Consider the following 27072-nt stretch of genomic DNA (forward strand, 5'->3'; position numbering starts at 1 on the left):
CCGCACTGCTACGCCATCTTGGTTTACTTCTTAAGGCGTTTATGATGATTCATTTTCACATATTTCGTTAATGTTATTGACCTCCAGACTGTCCTGTCATCGGTTGTTGTGTAATAAATACAGATTTTTGTCTTCCTGACAGAAGGTCTCTATTACTTGGGTCGTTCCACGAAGTGAGTGCCTTTTCCAACCTTTGTGACCTGTGTGAAGCTAGCCACAATAAGGATTAGCCACAATAATGGAATTTGCGGTTCACCTTCAAAATAAAAGTCCCCATTGAAACTGATGCAAACGGATACAAATAGTGGAACAATGCCATATTTGGACTATAAGTAGTTTATTTCACACCAAAAAAGTATAAATCGCACTGTTGATGTAATAGACTTGTTGACAAGTATATTGACAAATATTAGCGCTGTTGCTCTTATTGTGGGACTTTAACTATGGGAAATCACCTCACTATCCAGCCTTTTGAGCATATTGGCATTCATATTGCAATGTACAGCTTTAGCTATGGGTCTTGGGCGGGCGCGCAACTCCCCCGGGACTGCCATGCAGAAGAAAAATCAGCACGCACATAGAAGCACGACATTGAACGGAGTTTTCCCCGTTAGTTAACACTATCAACGTTTCCCTTTACTGTGAGAATTGTGAACGAATCAATGCAACATACCGAAACAAAACAAACTATGCAAGATATTTTATTGGAGGCAGAGCTGCAGTAGGCCAATATGCAAATAGACCATTGCAATATATGGATCTGTGCCATTCACTAAAAACTGTACTATTTTTACAGCATGAGCGGTTGTGAGTAGATGTGCTTGTTTTGAGATCAAAGCGAGAGCTACATGTAGCAACTTGTGCACATTTGTACATTTGTTCATATCCTTTGCTAGTTAGTGAGTTATTAGCCCAGTTATATATCATTTGTAGTCAGCAATGGGGGAGTGATTGTTTCCTACAAAAGCACAAAATGTGTACATTTCTAGACATCTTTGAAAAGTGAGTCAGGTAAAGAGCTTTTTTTTGTCTTAAAGGGGCAGTGTTGTATTTTGAGACAGACTTGAAAAAGCTAAGTAGCCAATAGGCAGAGGGTAGCATAATTTGTCTGATAATGGTATGGGAATAATGATGCATTTTATTTTGTAAAGTGGTTTCTTGCATCAAACAACACAACATTTTCAGTCACCTGAAATGTCAGGCCCTGCATGTTTTTTTCAAAAGTCTCATGGAATGTAGGCCTACATTGAACACCACACATTGGCTGCTACTGTAGGCTGAACGATAGAACAGCTATTTCCATGTTAAAATGTTATGGGATGCATTTTCTCCATTGTTTTTTTCTGGTAGGCCACTCCGGTAGGCCTACATTATGATCAAATAGCCACACAGCATCAGCATCAGTGTTCACAGTAAACACGCACCGTAGGCTGCACAGAATTTTCACAACGTTCAAGTTCGCTCTCAGCAGACCTGACATTTGTGATGAAGAAAATTAGAGGGAACATTGGTCTTGGGTCCATGAAATGGGATATCAGCCTACTCAGTGACACCCACAGAACACAACTGTGAAGAGATGTACACAAATATTAGCGTCGTTGCTCTTATTGTGGGACTTTAACTGTGGGAAATCACCAATATTGAATTTGAAAAGCCTGTTATATGAAATAAAGTGTCCTTTTAATATAGACCACATGGAGAATTAAATAAATCAGCATTTTGACATGTCACAGTTGAGTTCTGTGGGTATCACTGAGTAGGCTGATAACCCATTTCATGGACATAAGATCCATAGTTAAGGCTGTATATTGCAATATGAATGTGGTGATTTCCCACAGTTAAAGTCCCACAATAAGAGCTACGACGCTAATATTTGTGTACACTCTTCATAGTTTGGTTCTGTGGGTATCACTGAGTAGGCGGATAACCCATTTCATGGAACCTGTCTTTTGTGGACTGCATTCTTGCTTTACCTGCACTAACTCTATGCCTCCCGCCCTTCATCCCCACATTATTAAATAGAATTGGCCCTATCCCCTATCCCTGCCTCCCACAAAGGTCTGTTGGTACTGTAGGCCTTGCCAACCAACCCAGGAGGGATAGGGGATGTGTGTGAGTCCTCAGATGGCCCTGGTCTTGTTTACTTGTATGATATATAGTCTGACTGACCCACTGAATTGGATGTGATGGGATGGGACGGAGCTGCTTTGTTTAGCCTACTGTGTGGCCCCTCATCAGTACACATTCACCCGCACAAAGATACAGCGTGTGTCTTCTGGTGCAGCTCTGGTCTGCTTGCTTGCGTGCGCATGCGTGTGTTGGCACCAAGGCAAGAAAGACAGGGGGAGACAGAAGAGAATAAAGGGATCTTTCATTCAATCACTCCTATTGTTATAAGCATAGGGAGGAGGCAGTTAAGCTGACGTTAAGTGTCGTTCATGGGGGTCGTAATATGGCAGCAGATCTGAATTGTGCTGATCTGGTTAGTCAGGCAGCAATCATCTTGTCGTGTGTCCCAAATGGCACCCTATTCCCTAAATTGTGCTCTACTTTTGTCCAGACCCATATGGGCCCTGGTCAAAAGTAGTGTGCCATTTGGGATGCAGGTTCGGTCTGAAATGACTCTATTCTATTTAGAGTGAGTGGCTGTGCCTGAAGGTTACAGTGCACCGCTGTTCTGCTGCATTCAGCGGCACACACTTTTAGAGCTAGCCTCTTTGAGGTACTACACACACACACATATGCATGCAAATGCTCACGTACACACACACACACACACACACACACAACGGGAAAGAGAGAGAGAGTGAGAGAGAGTGACTGACTGGGAATTTGTAAGTGACAATCCAAATCCATAGGTGTCTATTACTGGATGAGAGGACTTGTGGAATACTTGTGAAACCCTGTCTGAATCCTATTTGTGTGTGTAATCCTGTTATTAACGCATCTACAGCAGGATTTCCTATCGGGGCTTTCACTGTATGCTGTGGAATCGACTGCTACAGTTTTAAATTCTCCTTTTTGTTGACATTCTGAAATTAGAACAGAACATTCACAGTCAAGCTTTTCTGTAAGAGTGGCTGCGCCTGTATTCATAAAGCGTATCAGAGTAGGCCTAGGGGTGCTGGTCTAGGATCAGTGCGAAAATACTCTCAAGTGTGAAGTATAGTTTTTCACTCTCAAAATTACTATTTTTATAGAGAAACAACAAAATGGGATGTTCTGAGTCCATGTCAATGCACAAATCAAATCCAAAGAAACAATTTGACATCTCAGAAATATTGAACATATTTTGCCTTTTGAGTGAAATTCAAGTGCACACCTAGCTAGAGAGGAACGTGTTTTGCTAGCGATGTTTCTGTAGCAGAGTTTGCAAAACAAATGCCCACCCGATTAATACAAAGCATGACATAATCCTGCTAGGTAGGCCTACTTTGCAGTTAACATTTACAAGGTTGAGAAGGTTTTGGGGAAAACCTTTCTATTTACCCACAAGACAGTTTAACATTAGCATCGCTACTGGCTAGACAAAGGGTTTAGGGCTTAATCAACTGTTGATTTGCAACACTGGCAATATGGAACATAATCCTAAAGTGTGGGTAGATTTCATGGTGGAGGAAAGGGAAGGGAACACTGGACAGTACAAATGACCTAGGTGAATTGTCAGTGAGAGAGAGAAATAGATAGAAACCTTTTCATTTTCTTCTTTTGCAATTTTACTCCCATCCTTCAAAAGAGGTAGGCTATTGGTTTCTGGGTTAAAAAGAGATAACTGTTCATCCCAATGTAAAGCACTGATACAAAAAACCCATCCGGATCCATGTCCTTTTGATAGGTCTATCAGCTCTCTCCTTCAGTCCTGCTGGTTAAGTAAAGGGGACTTGTATTACTCTTAGGTACGGGGTCCTCGACCCCAATTTCAGGCTGCCTAAATGACTGCCTGAGTCCATTTCTGCAAGGTGGGCCTGGCTAGTGCTATGTCAGTGTTAGTCATCAGTATTTTGAAGATGACTCTTTCTCAGAAGTTAAGACAACTAATGTCACTGTGGTTTCTTACCATGCCTCAGTGGTTCCATTTAAAGTTAATTTTTTCCTTTGACGTGACTTGGACATCGTTTCTTGGAGGGAGGGTGGATGTGTTGTCAAAGGGGCCTGTGTAAGTTGGGTGTGTTGGTGTAGTGTGTTGGATGGAATCCTGGATAAACGGTTTCTCGCTTTCTGCTGACTGTTGGGTCAGGAAAGGCGTAAGGGAATGTGCACACACACACACAAACACACACACACACTTCTCTCTCTCTCACTTTCCCTCTCTCCCCCTCTCAAAGCTCAACTTGTATTCTCTGGCTTTAGAGGTGTTTTGGGATACTCCCTCAAGTTCTCAAGTTTTCCATGGCATGATGAGAGAGGCTTGTTATGAAAGAGAAACCTTCACAGACATCACCGTTACTGTGTTTCCGTTAGACCATACTGACCATATAGTCCATTAGTATATAAATGAATGGTGTCTCTGTTTTGTCTTCAACAGGGGCATTCCTGGAAAGAAGTGTGGAAACATCATTGTTAAGGTAGAAGAGATGGGAAACTGCAGGGTGAGTATTGATGACAGGGGATATGGAGGGAAAGGGAGTCTTGGGCTGCATCCCATCCCAAAAAAGCTGTCTGCCCTTGTTAACTCCCCAAACTATACATCATACCCACATAAGTACAACATCAATCAATAAACACTTTGCCATGGCATATACATTAAATGATATTGTTATGGATCTACTATCATAGGATATATCTCTCACCTTGATGCTGAGTGGAGTTGCCCTGAGCTGTGTCCTGTAATGTTACTGTTGACTGATCAGCATTAATGTCTGCATCTACTATCAGATGTCTCTCACCAGTATCTGCTGTGAATACTGAGCTGTGAGCTGTGCTGTCAATTTCATCAGTCTCAATGTCTCTCTCTGTTACTGTAGGAGTCAGTGATGATGCAGTTCTGTGGGAATAAACTGGACAAGAAAGATTTCTTCGGCAAGTCAGACCCTTTCCTCGTCTTCTACCGCAGCAATGAAGATGGAACGTGAGTATACTTTACCTACCTCTTCTTCAGATCCTCTCCTCCATTCAATTCCATCCATCAGTCTCTCAGTCTGAGGGAAATGAGTTTCCATTGAATTCCTTTAGGTAAACAACCAAGCCTCTCTCTGTGGGTTTGCGTGTGTGTGTGTGTGTGTGTTACAGCCTACAGGTTCTTCTCTCGCATCAACACATATCTGGGAGGTCAGATAAGCAGGTCTACTCCTCTGAGGCGAGGCTTTATTACACACACACACCTATCTTACAGCCGGCAGAGCAGAGAGGAGATGACCTAGCGGGAGCAGTGGTTGGAGGGAAAGCTCCCTATTGCCTCCCTGGCTTCTCTGTACAGGGGTCAAACCTCTCTCTCTCTTACTATTCCACACTGCACTATATTCACATTAAAACTATTTACTTTTGCAGTGAATTATGATTATACTGAGTATTCCTCAGTTGATAGTAAATGGTAGTCGAACTGAAACACATATTTTTTGTGCCGGTCATCATGATGACATTTGAAACGTTTTTTATTGCTCGATATTTTGGCAAAGTACGGAAAAGAGGAATCAATGTCTTAGAGATGTGTATCTCAATGAGTGTGATTTATCTTCTTGGGGGGAAGAAGGATCTGAGGGAGCTGAGAGTCAAAGAGAAACGTTTACGCTTGAGAAGAATCTTGAGAAAAGCAAAGGAAGATAGTCTGTCTCGCTAACTATAACTTTGCACAGACACTCTGAGGGAATGAGAGCGAGGGAGAGAAAGAGAGGAAGAGGTGGAAAGAAGAGAGGGGATAAAGAGGAAAAGGAATATTGTCCAGTGATTGATTGATCCATTGATCAGTGTATGACTTGTCTTGTCGCCGTGTTTCACCAGGTTCACAATCTGCCATAAAACAGAGGTGGTGAAGAACACACTAAACCCAGTGTGGCAGGCCTTCAAGATACCTGTCAGAGCACTCTGCAATGGAGACTACGACAGGTCTGTGTGTGTCTGTGTGTGTGTGTAGTATGGCCAGCAAGATTAAACTGGCATTAACTGTTTTGTTGAAGTGTGTGAGGGCCATACTTTTTTTAAACAATTTGAGTGCTTTGCAAAAATGATTTGGTGACAGGATCTAATCTGGAAGAGGAGAAAATAGTTTTTAGATTGTCTCCATTTAATAAGAATCACCATGCATGCATACTAAATGCATATGGAAGCTATTATAATGAACTCTAAAGGAGAAATTAATGCTTGGTCTGCTTATGAATAGCCTTCCTTTCTGCAATCATCTTTCTCCCTCAGTGGAGTAGTCTTTCACATGCCTGACTGACAGACAGGTGTCATGCCCTCACTCAAATGCATTGGCCCTTAAATCCAGGGTGTAGGAAGCGCTGCAATAGTTTTTCACCACCAAGTTTGAAATCCCCAGGGTTTGTGCGTGTGTGTGTGAGTGCGTGTATGTGCACGTGCATGTGCGTGTGTGTGCGTGGTGTGTGTGTGTGTGTGTTTGTGTGTGTGTGTGTGTAATATACAGTGGGGGAAAAAAGTATTTAGTCAGCCACCAATTGTGCAAGTTCTCCCACTTAAAAAGATGAGAGAGGCCTGTAATTTTCATCATAGGTACACGTCAACTATGACAAACAAATTGAGAATTTTTTTCCAGAAAATCACATTGTAGGATTTTTTATGAATTTATTTGCAAATTATGGTAGAAAATAAGTATTTGGTCACCTACAAACAAGCAAGATTTCTGGCTCTCACAGACCTGTAACTTCTTCTTTAAGAGGCTCCTCTGTCCTCCACTCGTTACCTGTATTAATGGCACCTGTTTAAACTTGTTATCAGTATAAAAGACACCTGTCCACAACCTCAAACAGTCACACTCCAAACTCCACTATGGCCAAGACCAAAGAGCTGTCAAAGGACACCAGAAACAAAATTGTAGATCTGCACCAGGCTGGGAAGACTGAATCTGCAATAGGTAAGCAGCTTGGTTTGAAGAAATCAACTGTGGGAGCAATTATTAGGAAATGGAAGACATACAAGACCACTGATAATCTCCCTCGATCTGGGGCTCCACGCAAGATCTCACCCCGTGGGGTCAAAATGATCACAAGAACGGTGAGCAAAAATCCCAGAACCACACGGGGGGACCTAGTGAATGACCTGCAGAGAGCTGGGACCAAAGTAACAAAGCCTACCATCAGTAACACACTACGCCGCCAGGGACTCAAATCCTGCAGTGCCAGTCATGTCCCCCCTGCTTAAGCCAGTACATGTCCAGGCCCGTCTGAAGTTTGCTAGAGTGCATTTGGATGATCCAGAAGAGGATTGGGAGAATGTCATATGGTCAGATGAAACCAAAATATAACTTTTTGGTAAAAACTCAACTCGTCGTGTTTGGAGGACAAAGAATGCTGAGTTGCATCCAAAGAACACCATACCTACTGTGAAGCATGGGGGTGGAAACATCATGCTTTGGGGCTGTTTTTCTGCAAAGGGACCAGGACGACTGATCCGTGTAAAGGAAAGAATGAATGGGGCCATGTATCGTGAGATTTTGAGTGAAAACATCAGCAAGGGCATTGAAGATGAAACGTGGCTGGGTCTTTCAGCATGACAATGATCCCAAACACACTGCCCGGGCAACGAAGGAGTGGCTTTGTAAGAAGCATTTCAAGGTCCTGGAGTGGCCTAGCCAGTCTCCAGATCTCAACCCCATAGAAAATCTTTGGAGAGAGTTGAAAGTCTGTGTTGCCCAGCAACAGCCCCAAAACATCACTGCTCTAGAGGAGATCTGCATGGAGGAATGGGCCAAAATACCAGCAACCGTGTGTGAAAACCTTGTGAAGACTTACAGAAAACGTTTGACCTGTGTCATTGCCAACAAAGGGTATATAACAAAGTATTGAGAAACTTTTGTTATTGACCAAATACTTATTTTCCACCATAATTTGCAAATAAATTCATTAAAAATCCTACAATGTGATTTTCTGGATTTTTTTTCTCTCATTTTGTCTGTCATAGTTGACGTGTACCTATGATTAAAATTACAGGCCTCTCTCATCTTTTTAAGTGGGAGAACTTGCACAATTGGTGGCTGACTAAATACTTTTTTCCCCCACTGTATAGGACAATGTGTGTGTGTCACTCTGCAATCCCATCTCAGGGATTGTGTTTATAGTCATCTCCAGTTGTCAGTGGGCTTGTTTGCCAGTGATAAGGCACAAAGCCCCAGATGGATGGTCTGAGCTTGTCAGGCTGCATTGATTGGAGCAGAGCTGGGCCCTGGCTCTGTCTGAGTTGTTAGGAGGTTAGTTAGAGAGAGCTTATTGTTATCAGTGTGTGGAGAGTGTGGGGAGCCAAGGAAGCACACGAATGAACGCTTGCACACACACACATAAATACATTGATTTACGCACACACACACAGCCAGAGTGTGAATCTCTGGGGGTCTGGGATGAGAGATAAGGGAGAGGCAGGACGAGAGCCACGGGAGAACGCTAACAATGGAGAGCTGTGTGTCCCCCTGGGGTTTCTGGTAGATTACTGTAGGGCTGGATGGCTTTATCTCCCCAGCCTTTTATCTAGTCAGCTTAGATGGATGGTGATGGGCTCATCCTTCACTCCATTTAGTAGGAGGCTGAGCAGTGTGTTTGTGTGTGTGCGTGTATGTGTGCATACTTGTGTGTGTGTGTGTGTGTGTTTCTGTGTGTCTGTGTCTGTCTTTGTGCTCTGACAATGCCGGAGTGTGCCTCCTCTTATCATCATACCCCTTACGAACCCCTACAGGAAACTCATTAACCTGTGATTTCTCACCCGGTGGTAATCTATAACTTATGATTACCTTTTCATCTAAGCATCTGTTCATTATTTTCTTCTTTATTTTTTTCTCGTCTGAAAAGAGAGGTGAAATTGAGGCAGGTGAAATTGGTGCTGGGTGAAATATGCACAGCCACAGTCAGCTACTTATCTCTTGGCTCTGGTGAAGGAAAATGGCCACTTGTCAGTGGAAAAACGATTCTTCAGTTTGAGGGGATGGGTGATGGTGGAAGAGCACTGCTTTTCTCTCTCTAACATTCGCTATTTTGGAAACCAATATAGATATGATATACAGTGGGGAAAAAAGTATTTAGTCAGCCACCAATTGTGCAAGTTCTCCCACTTAAAAAGATGAGAGAGGCCTGTAATTTTCATCATAGGTACACGTCAACTATGACAGACAAATTGAGGAAAAAAAATCCAGAAAATCACATTGTAGGATTTTTTATGAATTTATTTGCAAATTATGGTGGAAAATAAGTATTTGGTCACCTACAAACAAGCAAGATTTCTGGCTCTCACAGACCTGTAACTTCTTCTTTAAGAGGCTCCTCTGTCCTCCACTCGTTACCTGTATTAATGGCACCTGTTTGAACGACCCTGCCTTACACAGGAAGCGGCACAGGTCCTAATCCAGGCACTTGTCATCCCGTCTGGATTACTGCAACTCGCTGTTGGCTGGCCTCCCTGCATGTGCCATTAAACCCCTACAACTCATCCAGAATGCCGCAGCCCGTCTGGTGTTCAACCTTCCCAAGTTCTCTCACGTCACCCCCCTCCTCCGCACACTCCACTGGCTTCCAGTTGAAGCTCGCATCCGTTACAAGACCATGGTGCTTGCCTTTGGAGCAGCGAGGGGAACGGCACCTCTGTACCTTCGGGCTCTGATCAGTCCCTACACCCAAACGAGGGCATTGCGTTCATCCACCTCTGGCCTGCTGGCTCCCCTTCCTCTGCGGAAGCATAGCTCCCGCTCAGCCCAGTCAAAACTGTTCGCTGCTCTGGCACCCCAATGGTGGAACAAGCTCCCTCACGACGCCAGGACAGCGGAGTCACTCACCACCTTCCGGAGACATTTGAAACCCCACCTCTTTAAGGAATACCTGGGATAGGATAAAGCAATCCTTCTACCCCCCCCACCCCACAGCGGAGTCACTCACCACCTTCCGGAGACATTTGAAACCCCACCTCTTTAAGGAATACCTGGGATAGGATAAAGTAATCCTTCTACCCCCCCCTACACACACAGCGGAGTCGCTCACCACCTTCCGGAGACATTTGAAACCCCACCTCTTTAAGGAATACCTGGGATAGGATAAAGTAATCCTTCTACCCCCCCACAAAAAAAAAAAAAAAAATGGTAAAGTGGTTATCCCACTGGCTATAGGGTGAATGCATCAATTTGTGAGTCGCTCTGGACTAGAGCGTCTGCTAAATGACGTAAATGTGCCCTTGAGCAAGGCACTTAACCCTAATTGCTTCTGTAAGTCGCTCTGGATAAGAGCGTCTGCTAAATGACTAAAATGTAAATGTAAATGTAACTTGTTATCAGTATAAAAGACACCTGTCCACAACCTCAAACAGTCACACTCCAAACTCCACTATGGCCAAGACCAAAGAGCTGTCAAAGGACACCAGAAACAAAATTGTAGACCTGCACCAGGCTGGGAAGACTGAATCTGCAATAGGTAAGCAGCTTGGTTTGAAGAAATCAACTGTGGGAGCAATTATTAGGAAATGGAAGACATACAAGACCACTGATAATCTCCCTCGATCTGGGGCTCCACGCAAGATCTCACCCTGTGGGGTCAAAATGATCACATGAACGGTGAGCAAAAATCCCAGAACCACACGGGGGGACCTAGTGAATGACCTGCAGAGAGCTGGGACCAAAGTAACAAAGCCTACCATCAGTAACACACTACGCCGCCAGGGACTCAAATCCTGCAGTGCCAGACGTGTCCCCCTGCCTAAGCCAGTACATGTCCAGGCCCGTCTGAAGTTTGCTAGAGTGCATTTGGATGATCCAGAAGAGGATTGGGAGAATGTCATATGGTCAGATGAAACCAAAATATAACTTTTTGGTAAAAACTCAACTCGTCGTGTTTGGAGGACAAAGAATGCTGAGTTGCATCCAAAGAACACCATACCTACTGTGAAGCATGGGGGTGGAAACATCATGCTTTGGGGCTGTTTTTCTGCAAAGGGACCAGGACGACTGATCCGTGTAAAGGAAAGAATGAATGGGGCCATGTATCGTGAGATTTTGAGTGAAAACCTCCTTCCATCAGCAAGGGCATTGAAGATGAAACGTGGCTGGGTCTTTCAGCATGACAATGATCCCAAACACACCGCCCGGGCAACGAAGGAGTGGCTTCGTAAGAAGCATTTCAAGGTCCTAGAGTGGCCTAGCCAGTCTCCAGATTTCAACCCCATAGAAAATCTTTGGAGGGAGTTGAAAGTCCGTGTTGCCCAGCGACAGCCCCAAAACATCACTGCTCTAGAGGAGATCTGCATGGAGGAATGGGCCAAAATACCAGCAACCGTGTGTGAAAACCTTGTGAAGACTTACAGAAAACGTTTGACCTGTGTCATTGCCAACAAAGGGTATATAACAAAGTATTGAGAAACTTTTGTTATTGACCAAATACTTATTTTCCACCATAATCTGCAAATAAATTCATAAAAAATCCTACAATGTGATTTTCTGGATTTTTCTTTCTCATTTTGTCTGTCATAGTTGACGTGTACCTATGATGAAAATTACAGGCCTCTCTCATCTTTTTAAGTGGGAGAACTTGCACAATTGGTGGATGACTAAATACTTTTTTCCCCCACTGTAGATTACTATAAACTATCCTTCTTCAGAATACAATACATTTGAACTTGAAACTTGTTTGGGGGGAATGTACAATGCCATGATCATAGTTTCTGCTGATAATTGTCCTGTTAAAGCTAAATAAATCTGTTTCTAATATATTGTTATTTTTCACCCTACTAGAACGATCAAGATAGAATGCTACGACTGGGACAGAGATGGAAGGTAATTTAATTTGAGTCTTAATTGAAAAGCACCTTCATTAGCATGATGTAATCACTGTGTTATCTAAATTAGGCTACTTTAACTCATGCTAATCTATATTTCTAGAAGGTAAGGAAGCTGGATTGGATGCTGATTCATTCAACACACATTGACATGTTGTTGAAGTGGGGGAATTGGATTGGTCCATAAACATAGAGGCGGGGCCAAGGGCGGGGCAGCAGTAGAAGAAACACCAACTTGATATGAGTGTCATCATTTCATATTATGGGTTTAGTGGGCAAGGTTATTACCTTACAGTATGCACTCACTCCGTCTGTCTCGTCTCCTCTTTATACCTGTCAGCATTATGTCACGTGTTACCATTTACATTTACATTTTCGTCATTTAGCAGACGCTCTTATCCAGAGCGACTTACAAATTGGTGCATTCACCTTATGATAGCCAGTGGGACAACCACTTTACAATAATTTTTTTGGGGGGTGGGGTAAGGGGGGGTAGAAGGATTACTTTATCCTATCCCAGGTATTACCAGACCTCTCTTTGCTTGCAGGTAGAGGGGTTACGCTTTGTTTCCGATTTCAATTTATTTTAAGGAAGTGCATTGAATATACAGTGCCATGAAAAAGTAACTAATTTTCTCTACTTTTGAATATTTTTGATACTGAATGTTATAGGATCTTCAACCAAAATCTAATATTAGATAAAGGGAACCTGAGCGAACAAATAACACAACAATTACATACTTATTTCATTTATTTAATAAAAAAAGTTATGCAACACTCCCTGTGTGAAACAGTAATTGCCCCCTTACACTCAATAACTGGTTGTGCCACCTTTAGCTGCTAGGACTCCACCAAACGCTTCCTGTAGTTGTTGATCAGTCATTGTGGAGGAAGTTTGTCATCAAAAAGTTATTCTTTTGAATCGTCTATCCATAGAACATTCTTCCAAGAGTCTTGATGATCATCCAGGTGCTTCCAGGGGCTTTTTGGCAAACTTGAGTAAACTTTTTGATCGACATGGTTCGCATTATGCCTGGCGAAAACCAAACACTGCATTTCACAGTAAGAACCTCATACCAACGGTCAAGCATGGTGGTTGTAGTGTGATGGTTTGGGAGGCTTTGCTGCCTCAGGACCTAGACGACTTGCCTTAATTGAAGGAACCATGAATTCTGCTCTGTATCAGAGAATTCTACAAGAGAATGTCAGACCATCCATCTGTGAGCTGAAGCTGAAGCGCAGCTTGGTCATGTAGCAAGACAATGATCCAAAACACGTCTACATGAAAATGGCTAAAAAGCAACCCATTTTAAGCCTAGTCAAAGTCCAAACCTAATCCCAATTGAGACGTTGTGACAACACTTGAAACGAGCAGTTCATGCTTGAAAACCCACAAATGTCGTTGAGTTAAAGCAGTTCTGCATGCAAGAGTTGGCCAAAATTCTTCCACAGCGATGTGAGAGACTGATCAACAACTACAGGAAGCATTTGGTTGCAATCATTGCAGCTAAAGGTGGCACAACCAGTTATTGAGTGTAAGGGGGTAATTACTTTTTCACACAGGTGAATTGAGTGTTGCACAACTTTGTTAATTGTAAACTCAGGTTCCCTTTATCTAATATTAGGTTCTCGTTGAAGATCTGATAACATTCAGTATCAAAAATAGAGAAAATCTGTATGCTACTGTACCCTCAAGTGGCTGCATGAAAAACACAAGTGAAATCTCTACTCAAAGAATTGTTAAATGTCGATATCTATCTCACTCTTTATTGCTTTAACATTTCATGAATAATAACTTATCTCAACTGATCTCATTCCATCCACTAGACTATTATAATACTTTGCAATACACTTCTTCATAGGCACATCGATAGCACACTAACAGTTGTGCTTTGTGTGTTGTGTCTTTAGTCATGACTTCATAGGAGAGTTCAGTACCAGCTACAGAGAGCTGTCCAGAGGCCAGTCCCAGTTCAATGTGTATGAGGTAAGTGTGTGTGTGTCTGTGTCTGTCTGTGTGTGTGTGTGGTTGTGTGTGTCTACATGTGTGCATGCGTCATGTTTACGTATGTATGTGTGCTTGGTGAAATGGGATATTAAAGTGCATTCGGAAAGTATTCAAACCCCTAGACTTTTCCCACATTTTCTTACGTTACAGCCTTATTCTAAAATTGATGAAATTGTTTATTTTCCTCATCAATCTACACACAATACCCCATAATGACAAAGCAAAAACAGGTTTATATAAATTTTTGCTAATGTATTTAAAAAAATAACTGAAATATTACATTAACATAAGTATTCAGACCCTTTACTCAGTACTTTGTTGAAGCACCTTTGGCAGTGATTACAGCCTCAAGTCTTCTTGGGTATGACGCTACAATCTTGGCACACCTGTATTTGGGGAGTTTCTCCCATTCTTCTCTGCAAGTCCTCTCAAGCTCTGTCAGGTTGGATGGGGAGCGTCACTGCACAGCTATTTTTAGGTTTCTTCAGAGATGTTCGATCGGTTCAAGTCCGGACTCTGTGGCCACTCAAGGACATTCAGAGTCTTGTCCCGAAGCCACTCCTGCGTTTTCTTGGCTGTGTGCTTAGGGTCGTTGTCCTGTTGGAAGGTGAACCTTCGCCTCAGTCTGATGTCCTGAGCGCTCTGGTGCAGGTTTTCATCAAGGATCTCTCTGTACTTTGCTCCGTTCATCTTTCCCTCGATCCTGACTAGTCTCCTAGTCCCTGCCGCTGAAAAACATCCCCACGGCATGATGATGCTGCCACCACCATGCTTCACCATAGGGATGGTGGCAGGTTTCCTCCAGACGTGATACTTGGCATTCAGGCCAAACAGTTTAATCTTGGTTTCATCAGACCAGAGAATCTTGTTTCTCATGGTCAGAGTCCTTTAGGTGCCTTTTGGCAAACTCCAAGATGGCTGTCATGTGCCTTTTACTGAGGAGTGGCTTTCGTCTGGCCACTAAAGGCCTGATTGGTGGAGTGCTGCAGAGATGGTTGTCCTTCTGGAAGGTTCTCCCATCTCCACAGAGGAACTCTGGAGCGCTGTCATAGTGACCATTGGGTTCTTGGTCACCTTCCTGACCAAGGCCCTTCTCCCCGGATTGCTCAGTTTATCCAGGCGGCCAGCTCTAGGAAGAGTCTTGGTGGTTCCAAACTTCTTCCATTTAAGAATGATGGAGGCCACTGTGTTCTTGGGGACCTTCAATGCTGCAGAAATGTTTTGGTACCGTTCCCCAGAGCTGTGCCTCGACACAATCCTGTCTCGGAGCTCTACGGACAATTCCTTCGACCTCATGGCTTAGTTTTTGCTCTGACATGCACTGTCAACTGTGGGACCTTATATAGACAGGTGTGTGCCTTTCCAAATCATGCCCAATCAATTGAATTTACCACAGGTGGACTCCAATCAAGTTGTAGAAACATCTCAAGGATGACCAATGGAAACAGGATGCACCTGAGCTCAATTTTGAGTCTCATAGCAAAGGGTCTGAATACTTATGTAAATAAGGTATTTCTGTTTTTTATTTGTAATACATTTGCAAAAAATTCTAAAAACCTGTTTTCACTTTGTCATTATGGGGTATTGTTTGTAGATTGATGAGGATGTTTTATTTATTTAATACCTGTGATGACATTTTTAGTTTTTGTGCTTTTCTAATAACCAATGTCTGTGTTCTATTCATGTGCTTTTCTAATAATTCATGTGTTCATGCAAGTGACTGACTGAGCGAATCCTAACTATCAGTATCTGCAATTTGGCAGTACACCCAGACCCTTGTTTTGAGAACGAAATTTATCTCAGTTTCAAGGTCTCAGCTTAGAGAAGAAGCCTCGTGAGGTATTGGTCTGTCACATGCATGACCCAGTATTGGTCGGTCACATGAATGAATTATGATGAATTAATTATGAATAAGAGAAATCATGCAAATATGACTTGTCTGCAGTATATAAGAGAACTAACGGGACTGCCCCGTGAGAGCTCCTGATCGACATGTGTACATGGTGCATTGAGTTGGTTGGAACCTCTCCAGCGCGCTGATAATAAACAATTATTCATTTAAGATTGACTTCGGGTGTCCCTGTGTAAGAATTTCCACGACATACCTTTTAGAATAAGGCTGTAACGTAACAAAATGTGGAAAAAGGGAAGGGGTCTGAATATTTTCCGAATGCGCTGTATGTATCTGTATACTCTTAACGTCACTCACCCACACAGAAGCACATTTAGTAAATCTCCTCTGGAGCGATTCTTCATGGCATTTCTCCTGAAATTTCATTCACAGAGTTTGATGTAAAGTGAGGGAGTTTTGATGGATGGCCAGCCTCCACACTCCATCTCATAAGATAGGACTGAACAGTTGTTCATTAACAAACAATATTCTGAGTGGGAAGCACACAGGGGGACCCTTATTTTAAGCAGCTGGTGTTTGTCTAATGAGAGAAGGAAGACACACGCATACAGTGATTGTGTGCTGTCATCCAAGATGCATGAGAATCTATCATCATTTCCCAAGTCACAGCTCTTGGCTTCCACCCATATTCTCTGGTTCGTTTTATTCCACCACTGTAAATGTTACAATTTAGGAGAGGTGGTTCCACATCACTGCTGACTGTCTGTGTGTTTGTGTGTGTGTGTGTTCCTTCTTCCCGTAACCATCTGTCCATCTGTTAACAGTCATCACCCAATGTCCAGCATGGGCCCCGATCTCTGTTATACACATTGCCCCTTCACACACACACACACACACACACACACACACACACACAAACACTGCCTATGGTTGTCCATCGTGCCCGATGATCACCATCTTCTCCTTTACTTGTGAAACACACACACGCCTCTTGTGAGCAGCTCCTGTCTCCCTGGTCCTCTCTGTCTATCTGTTGACTTGATGTGACATCTACTCTTGCCAGAGCAGTTACTGAACACAACACAAGGGAAACCAGCTGTCACTGTGTGTGTGTGTGTGTGTGTGTGCATTTTTTTAAGGTGTGCATGCACAACCATGGGCAGGTTAATATAAATTGTATTTTACAAGCCAGATGCAATAAAACAGCTAGCCTCACCTTCAAAGGCAAATGTGCCCTTCCTTACTTATTCCCTCCAATCTCCACCAAGGATGCAGTGGGTTATAAATCCAGTGTAAATTGGACTGCGTCCCAAATAGCACCCTCTTCCCTTATAGTGCACTATAGTGCACCCTATGGGCCCAGGTCAAAAATAGTGCACTATTAAGGGAATAGATTGCCATTTAGGACTTATCGGATGTTTTCTCCCCGAGGGTTTGTACGGCCTGCTGACCTCCACACGATTTAATTTAACACCTTACAGCTCAGATTAAAACACTGTATGCTGCACTTTCCAGTCAAGGATTGCAGCATGGCGTGAGTGAGTGAGATAGAGGGAGCATTCCTGGCCTGTGAGATTAATTCCATGACCACTAACCTTTGTGTATTACTGTGTTATAATGTGTATGTTTGAATTGTGTAATGAGGCTGCTGTTTTGTCCACAGGTGGTAAATCCGAAGAAGAAAGGAAAAAAGAAAAAATACCTAAACTCTGGAACGGTAAGCCACAGCGGACGCTGTCCATCCGGTCTCTTTGTCTTGTTTATGTTTTTCGCCTCTAGAACAGAGAACTAACACATTGATGTGAGCTTGGTTTAGTCATTGTCTTTATTGTAAAGCCCATTCCATCCTGCCATCCTTGTATCCATATTGTCTCCAGGTAACACTGCTCTCATTCCTGGTGGATATAGAAGTCACCTTCCTCGACTACATCAAAGGAGGGTGAGTGACACTGCATGCTCTCTCTACAGTGTGAATGCAGAGACGGAGTGGAAGAACCTCTCACTCCTGCATTCCCTTGTTTATTCATATAGAAAAGAGAGAGAGAGAGAGAGAGAGAGAGAGAGAGAGAGAGAGAGAGAGAGAGAGAGAGAGAGAGAGAGAGAGAGAGAGAGAGAGAGAGAGAGAGAGAGAGAGAGAGAGAGAGAGAGAGAGAGAGAGAGAGAGAGAGAGAGAGAGAGAGAGAGAGAGAGAGAGAGAGAGAGAGAGGTGTGCAGATGTGAAGGCCGGTGTAGGGGGACGTGAGGAGAGTGAACTGTGTGCATGTGTGTGTGTTCATTCAGGCCCTCTAGTCCATGGCTGAATGGGCGATGGTGGCTGAGTGTGTGCAGTGGTGCGTATCGGAACACTCGCCCACACACACGTTCTGACTTTCATAAGACTCACAGGGGAAGGCTAGTCAGGCTAGCACTCCACAGCATGGATCGAACAGTGAAACAGGAAGAGAGGAAAGGTTTAGAGAGACAGAGATGGGGCGAGTCAGAGAATCAGAGAGACAGTGAGGGAGAGAGAGTGAGAGAGGTCTGTGAAGAAATAAGAGACACAGAATGGCCATTTTGACAGCAGCACTACTACAGTCCTCTTATGGCCTGTTCTTGACAACACTTCTCATCTAAAGGTCATGGATCATGTGTGGTATTGTACTACAGGGGTGGGTAGGTAGGGGAGCAGAATAACATGTGGTGCATTGACCCTTGCACAGTCAGAGCTCTCTCAGTATTTCGTTGAGCATTTCCATTGTCAATGGCAGTCAGAGGAGGAGAGTTTTTTTTTCAATCGAACACAAGATCTCATTGAGATGGAGCTCTTTCCTCTCAGCATGTGGTCAGTCCTATACAGACTAACGTGTAGGAGGTTGTTCCTGTTTTGAGCTGTCGCCTGAGGGTCATAATCACTGACACTGACCCTCCTGTGTAGGTCAGGAAGTGTAATCATATGCTGTATATGAATCTACCCTCAGGTTACTGCTGTGAATGTGTTCTCAGTCAACATAAATGGTAAAATACATGTAAATTAATTAACTATGGCCAGTACGATACCAGTATCGCGATACTTGTTAGTATCGTGGCAAGGAAACAAAACACAAAGCAGATTTAACTTCTTTAGGAAAACAGCCCTAATGTTGGAACCAAACATCATCATGTTGTCATCCAGAGTCACATTTCTTTATTTTCCTAGCTATAGCACACAATATTTGGCATCCCAGAGGTTTTTAAAGGACCAAAGAGTTTGGTCTGCTTCGTGTTCACATTTTTGCCATGGGAAAAATATTTTGCAATACTGGTAAATCATGTACAATGACCGACAAAGACAAATGACAGAGGGAGTATATATATAGTGATAGAGTGGGGATTGGAACCAGGTGTGTGTAATGATGACGAGACAAGTCCGGGGTTGATGAGTGAAGGGCGTTTGCCAGCAGCAGGTTCGGCAGCAGCTAGAAGGCCTGTGACGCCGAACGCCTGAGCTGGACAGGAGGGGGAGCCAAAGTGAAGGCTGGTGTGACAGTACGGGGAGCTGTAATCTGTACATCACCTCATTGATTCTCCTCAGGATTTGAACGGTCCCACAAACCGAGGGCTCAGCGTCCGGCAGGGCAGGTGGAGGGGCAGGTCCTTCGTAGAAAGCCAATCGTCCACCGCAGGAGCCTCGATCTGATTCCGGTGCCAGGTTACCAGGGCTGGCTGATAGCCTAGACCACACTGAAAGGGTGTGAGGTTAGTGGAGGAGTGACAGAGGGAGTTTTGTGCGTATTCTGCACAAGGCAGAAACGCAGCCCACTCCCCCGGCCGGTCCTGACAGTAACTACAAAGGTACCTACCCAGTTCCTGATTTACCCTTTCCACCTGCCCATTTGATTGGGGACGGTACCCGGAGGTGAGGCTGACCGTGACCCACAGTCGTTCCATGAAGGCCTTCCAGACACGGAAGTTGAACTGAGGACCACGGTCAGACACAATGTCCTCCCAGATCCTGTAGTACCGGAAGACGTGAGAGAAGAGAGCCTCTGCGGTCTGCATGGCCGTAGGGAGACCAGGCAGAGGAATCAAACGACAGGCTTTGGAAAACCAGTCCACAACGACCAGGACGGTGGTGTGTCCCTCCGAGGGGGGAAGGTCTGTGACAAAGTCCACGGAGAGATGGGACCAGGGTCGTTGTGGAACCGGCAGCAGGTGGAGTTTGCCATAGGGGAGGTGTCTCGGTGTCTTGCTCTGTGCGCAGGTGGAGCAGGAAGAGACGTAAACCCGAACGTCCCGGGCCAAGGTGGGCCACCAGTACTTGGCGGAGAGACAGTCGATAGTACGGGCTATACCCGGGTGCCACGACACAGGTGCTGTGTGTGCCCAGGCAAGGAGACGGTCCCGCACATCAGAGGGCACGTAGATACGCCCCTCGGGACAGTGGGCAGGTGAGGGCTTGACGGATGTCCCGGTCCACATTCCACACGACAGGAGCCACAATGCGGGACAGGGAAGTAATGGGTGTCACTTCCTCCCTCCGATCCACTGTGTCATGCACCCAGGACAAAGCATCGGCCTTAATGTTCATAGATCCCGGCCTGTAGGAAAGGGTAAAGTCAAACCTGGTGAAGAATAGGGCCCACCTGGCCTGATGCGGGTTCAGCCTCTTCGCTGCTTGAATGTACTCTAGGTTCCGGTGGTCCGTCCAGACAAGGAATGGGTGTTGAGCACCCTCCAGCCAGTGCCGCCATGCCTTCAACGCCTTCTTGACGGCCAATAACTCACGATCCCCCACGTCGTAATTCTGCTCCGCGGGAGACAGCTTTCGTGAGTAGAAGGCGCATGGATGGAGTTTAGGCGGCGATCCAGTACGTTTGGAGAGAACAGCCCCTACTCCAACCTCGGAGGCATCCACCTCCACGATGAAGGGCAGTGACGGGTCAGGGTGAGCCAGAACCGATGCGTTCGTAAACCGTTCCTTGAGCGCGCGAAAGGCTTCGTTGTCCCCCCCAGTCCAGCGCAGCTGTCGAGAACCTCCCTTCAGGAGTGAGGTGAGAGGGGCCACCACTGTGCTGAAACCCCTAATGAAACGCCTGACATTGTTGGCAAAACTTAGGAAGTGCTGCACCGTCTTAATGTTGGAGGGAACAGGCCACGACCGTACTGCACTGACCCTCTGTTCTTCCATCTCCACTCCCGCGGTGGATATCCGATAGCCCAAGAAGGAGACCGCCTGCTGGAAGAAAAGGCACTTCTCTGCCTTGGCGTACAGGTGATGCCCTATCAGCCTCTCCAAAATGGACCTGACATGAGAGACATGTTGCTCGCGTGTAGTGGAGTACACCAAGATGTCGTCTATGTACACCACTACAGAGCGACCCAACATGTCTCTAAACACTGTGTTAATGAAGGATTGGAACACTGAGGGTGCATTTGTCAGGCCGTAGGGCATTACCCTGTATTCGTAGTGCCCGGTGCTGGTGCTGGTGCTGAAGGCGGTCTTCCATTCATCCCCCTCTCTGATGCACACCAGGTTGTAGGCACTGCATAAATCAAATTTGGTAAAATACTTTGCACTGTGCATCTGTTCGATCACAGTGGGTATGAGAGGCAGGGGATAACTGAATTTAAGCGTAGCCTTATTCAGTGTCCGGGAATCGATACGGGGTGGAGACCTCCGTCCTTCTTCTTCACGAAAAAGAAGCTGGAAGAGGCCGGAGAGGTGGACGGACAGAGGAATCCTTGGGCCAGCGTCTCCTGGATGTAGACCTCCATGGCTTCGGTCTCTGCATGCGAGAGAGGGTAAATGTGACCCCGCGTGAGGGTAGAACCAGGCAGTAGGTCAATAGTGCAGTCCCATGGGCGATGAGGGAGCAGGCACGTGACACGAGTCTTCGAAAAGGACACCTGTAGGTCCCGGTATTCCTCCGGATAGGGATGTGGGTGGCCTGGTCCGGACTTTCCACAGAGGTGGCACAGATAGACACTGAGAGACACCTCCCCTGACACTCCTGCGACCAATCCAACAACCTCCTCTCTGTCCACTGGGGTTATGCAACTGTAACCAGGGGAGACCTAAAACTACGGGGTGTGCAGGAGAGTCTAAGATGAGGAATGTGATACGTTCATGGTGGTTGTGATCAACTGTGAGGGAAATGGGAATCGTGGTCTGGCTCACCAGTCCTGTTCCTAGGGGACAGTTGTATAGGGCATGGACTGGGATAGGGGGTTGTAAAGGGACTAGAGGAATGCGTAATTAAAAGGCCACTGACCGGTCTAGGAAATTACCTGCAGCACCTGAGTCCACTAGGGCAGGACTCAGTGGGGGACCAGGATAGTCCGGGAAGGTGACAGGGAGGAGGACGGGCTGGGTGGACAGAGAGGAGCAAGGCACGTCCACGCCTACCTGGGAAGGTGCAAGAGCGCTCCTCGGCCTGTCGCTTCCTCGCCTGGTTCTCCTTCTGGGACGGGTGGTCCGACTCCCCGAAGTAGGAGCAGAGACCCTGGAGATTATCCAGACAGATGGCCATGGCGATGAGCTGGTCCAGCGTAAGTTCCTCATCGCGACAGGCCAGCTCGGTCTGGACGTCTGCCTGTAGCCCGCTGCGGAAAACCGTCAACAGGGCCTGGTCGTTCCAGCCAATGGGCGCAGCCTCCGTCCGGAAATCCAGAGCGTACTCAGACGCTGTCCTGGACCCCTGGCGCAGATGGAGGAGATACTCACCTCCCTCTCAGCCCTCAGTTGGGTGGTCGAAAACGGCACGGAAGAGTTGGGTGAAGCGCTCATAGGACTGTACTTCTGGACCGTCCCTCTCCCAGACGGCGTGCGCCCACACCAGAGCCCGGCCTGTTAGCACTGAAATCACCAAGTCCACCTTGTCCCTCTTGGAGGCCGCCTCGGCATGAAGTGCAAGGTGGAGGTCACACTGTAGGAGAAACCCCCTACAGTGAGCTGGGGTGCCGTCAAACCACTACAAGAGGGGCAGGTGGACATTGCTGATCGGACCGGGTGATGTAGATGGTGGTGGGGTGACAGGAACAACCGTGAGGAGCTGGGAAGGTGTAGCCTGCAGTTGGCGTACGGTCCGAATCACCTCGTCCATGGCAGTCCCAAGGTGCTCCAGGCTTCGCTCCTACAACGGAGAGGTCGGGATGTCCTGCTGCCTCCTGTTTTCTTGGGTCAGTCATTCTGTCACAAGTGTAGAGAGGAGTAGGCAGGAGGCAGTCGCAGGTTTAGAACTACTGAATTTATTAAAGCACCATAGCATAAAGTGGGACGAAACCCACAGTGCAAAATATAAAGTACTCAGGAAATAGTAGGAGAGATTCCTCTCAGGAAAACAAGCAACATATACCATGACTGACAAAGACAAATGACAGAGGGAGTATATATACAGTGATCGAGTGGGGATTGGAACCCGGTGTGTGTAATGATGGCGAGACAAGTCCGGTGTTGATGAGTGAAGGGCGTTTGCCAGCAGCAGGTTCGGCAGCAGCTAGAAGGCCGGCTACGCCGAACACCTAAGCTGGACAGGAGGGGAAGCCAAAGCGAAGGCTGGTGTGACACTGAGGTCTCTGACCTTTCCATGTGAGAGCTACATTTACTTCCTCTACCAATCAATAAGGTATCGGCAGAATACCAAAGACTCAACATATAAATGCAACATGCAACAATTTCAAAGATTTTGCTGAGTTGCAGTTCATATAAGGAAATCAGTCAATTGAAATAAAGTCATTTGTGACCCTAATCTATGGATTCCACATGACTGGGCAGGGGCGCAGCCTTGGGAGCCAGGCCCAGCCAAACAGAATTAGTTTTTCCCCACAAAAGGGATTTATTACAGACAGAAATACTCTTCAGCACCCCGCCCTCCCCCCTCTGACAATCCCGCTGGTGAAGAAGACGGATGTGGAGGTCATGGGCTGGCATGGTTGCACGTGGTCTGCGGTTGTGAGCCTTTATGGACATACTGCCAAATTCTCTAAAACGACATTGGAGGCAGCTTATGGTAGATAAATTAACATGAAATTATCTGGAAACAGCTCTGGTGGACATTCCTGCAGTCAGCATGCCAATTGCACGCTCCCTCAGAACTTGAGACATCTGTGGCATTGTGTTGTTTGACAAAACTGCACATTTTTGAGTGGCCTTTTATTGTCCCCAGCACAAGGTGCACCTGTGTAATGATCATGCTATTTCATGCTATTTAATCAGCTTCTTGAAGGATAACATGTTCACTAACAGGGATGTAAACAAATGTATGCACACAATTTGAGATTAATATTTTTTTTGTGCGTATGGAACATTTCTGAGATCTTTTATTTCAGCTCATAAAACATGGGCCCGGCACTTTACATTTTGCGTTTATATTTTTGTTCAGTGTATGTGACCGACCGGCTCGATGTGGTCTTATGTAGCAACATTTTAAATTGTGTTTTTTACATTGGATAAAAGTAGAGACTCAGAGCTAGAAAATGGTATATCATACACAACAGTTGAGGAACAATGGGAAAGTAATTCTGCTTTGAAAGTTCATAAACCTGTAGCCCCACTTTTCAGGAAATGGTACTTGAATGTTTTGGTACACCTACTTGAGAACTCTTCTTTGTCTACACCCATTCAGCATCGTTCATACCCTCTTAAGCCTTAGCCCCACCCAATTCTTTATAGATTCACGTGAGGCCAAGTGCTAAACAGAGTGAGTAAGGTAGTGTAGTAAACAACCAAAGATTTCAAGACTAAAAGTGGTGAAAGTAGCAGCCTACAATAAGGAAAAACTATATCCTAATCTGACTTTGGTGCAGGTCATGTGTTCTTTATATTACCGTCGCTGGTAAACACAGACTATTATTATTATTATTATTATATCAAATAAAAATAAAAGTTTGTCACATGCACAGGATACAGAAGGTGTAAAGGGTACAGTGAAATGGTTACTTGCATATTTGCATAGTAGCAATATCAAAAATAGAAAGTGTCCAGATAAAAATATGTTATAATTATTAGATGATGGTTTCCCAGACACACTTGTCTAAATTCATGGGTCATGTGAAAGAAATGCTATAACCACCCCCCAGCCACATCTAGATAAGTGGATGGGTCACTATTGTCTAGACATGTACACATGTTCATGAAATACAATAGATATCCGTAAAGTAATCACCCCCAGACACACCTGGCTAACTTGAGTCTTTTGTTTAGACATGTAGCTAACTAGCTAAATAATGAACCGTAATCCCAACCCATAGCTACAGTACAAACGGATTGTCATAGCTAGTCACCATGCATGAAATGCTGTAGTATGAATCTGCAGGTAGCTAAAGCTAACCAACTAGGTTCAATGTTAGCTAGCTAGCTACTATTAGGCTATAAGTAGAAATGCAAATGGATTTCTGAGATTCAAATAATATTACTACACAGATCATACACGTAACGTTAGCTAGCGAGCAAGCAAGCTAACATTTGCTAGCTAGCTAACAGTACGCTTTAACTTGCAATGAAAATGACTTTCTGACAAAATTAGAAACGTATAATATAAAACAATGTAGCTAGACTCTTACCCGTATACGTGTATTAATGCTTCACGGCAGCGTGTCTTTTCTGTTTGGTTTTGTAGCTAGCGACACTCCGGTTCACACTGACCGTGTGCAGAAAGTAGGCCATCACAACATCTTTTTGTTAATGATACACAGATAGATACGAATGAGAAATAATTGTATTTCTTTATTTTATGTACAATTTTACATTAGCACCATGAATACACACCACTTTGTAGGTTGAATGTCATTACACTTCATAGATGTCTCTTTCCATTCAAATGGCGGGTGCACTGTTCAGATGCTGGACTTATTTTTGAGTAGATGAACGTGCGCAGTGTCACGACTTCCTCCGAAGCTGCAGGCTTCGTCGTTCGTCGTCACCGGCCTTCTAGCCACTGCCGCTCCTCATCTCATCATTCCATTTGTTTTGTCTTGTTTATTGCACACACCTGGTTCATATCCCCTCATCAGTACCTCTATAAGTGTTCCCTCTCCCCCTTGTCTTTGTGTGTGATTGTTTATTGTGGAGGTTAGATTAGCTCAGTGGAGCTCTTTGTATGTTGTATCGCCAGGATATTTCACCCATGTGCCTTGTTGTTTCCAGTGCGCCTGATTTCCGCACTGGAGTGTTTGACGCATTGCTGCGTACCGCTGTGTTTTCGGAATAAACCTTTTATTCTGTGATTTACTCTCCTGCGCCTGACTCCTTCAAAATCACTCACCACACGCAGGTAGCGTACTTAACCTACTTTTTGAAGTGATTCGTTTGACAATCAGATGAAAATATCATGACTGGTTGTGTTCATGACACATTAAAAGGTAATTAATTTTTAAACAGAAACTACATGTCTTTACTATAAAGCCCATTAAAGAAAGATTGTGCATACAGGAGGTCCTGTATTTTTTTTTTTTGGACCCCTCAGGATGTCACAGTATAAGTGTAGGGCACTTTCAAGTGATTTTACTGCTGTATGCTTATACCCCTACAGTGGCTTGCGAAAAGTATTCACCCCCTTGATTCACCCCCCCTAAAGTCAATACCCTGTAGAGCCACCTTTTGCAGCAATTACAGCTGCAAGTCTCTTGGGGTATGTCTCTATAAGCTTGGCACATCTAGCCACTGGGATTTTTGCCCATTCTTCAAGGCAAAACTGCTCCAGCTCCTTCAAGTTGGATGGGTTCCACTGGTGTACAGCAATATTTAAGTCATACCACAGATTCTCAATTGGATTGAGGTCTGGGCTTTGACTAGGCCATTCCAAGACATTTAAATGTTTCCCATTAAACCACTTGAGTGTTGCTTTACCACTATACTTAGGGTCATTGTCCTGCTGGAAGGTGAACCTCCGTCCCAGTCTCAAATCTCTGGAAGACTGAAACAGGTTTCCCTCAAGAATGTCCCTGTATCCACCATAAAGCCCAGCTCTGTGGAGTGTACGGCTTAAAGTGGTCCTATGGACAGATATTCCAATCTCTGCTGTGGAGCTTTGCAGCTCCTTCAGGGTTATCTTTGGTCTCTTTGTTGCCTCTCTGATTAATGCCCTCCTTGCCTGGTCCATGAGTTTTGGTGGGCGGCCCTCTCTTGGCAGGTGCCATATTCTTTCAATTTTTTTATAATGGATTAAATGGTACTCCGTGGGATGTTCAAAGTTTCGTATATATTTTTTTACCCAACCCTGATCTGTACTTCTCCACAACTTTGTCCCTGACCTGTTAGGAGAGCTCCTTGGTCTTCATGGTGCCGCTTGCTTGGTGGTGCCCATTTGCTTAGTGGTGTTGCAGACTCTGGGGCCTTTCAGAA

General features: G+C 44.9%; 1 protein-coding gene across 1 annotated transcript in view; it reads left to right on the forward strand.

The window, feature by feature from the left end:
* LOC121555134 (copine-8-like) overlaps positions 1-27072 on the forward strand; it is a 141496-nt gene that overhangs the window by 92131 nt on the left and 22293 nt on the right. Inside the window, exons 7-13 of the mRNA XM_041868936.2 lie at positions 4526-4589; positions 4965-5068; positions 5938-6042; positions 11870-11911; positions 13825-13900; positions 17437-17490; positions 17651-17712. Of these exons, the coding sequence (XP_041724870.1) occupies positions 4526-4589; positions 4965-5068; positions 5938-6042; positions 11870-11911; positions 13825-13900; positions 17437-17490; positions 17651-17712 (507 nt within the window). The remainder of the gene's footprint in view (positions 1-4525; positions 4590-4964; positions 5069-5937; positions 6043-11869; positions 11912-13824; positions 13901-17436; positions 17491-17650; positions 17713-27072) is intronic.

The sequence above is a fragment of the Coregonus clupeaformis genome, chromosome 40 (genome assembly GCF_020615455.1).
Source record: "Coregonus clupeaformis isolate EN_2021a chromosome 40, ASM2061545v1, whole genome shotgun sequence".
Taxonomy (NCBI): Eukaryota; Metazoa; Chordata; class Actinopteri; order Salmoniformes; family Salmonidae; genus Coregonus; species Coregonus clupeaformis.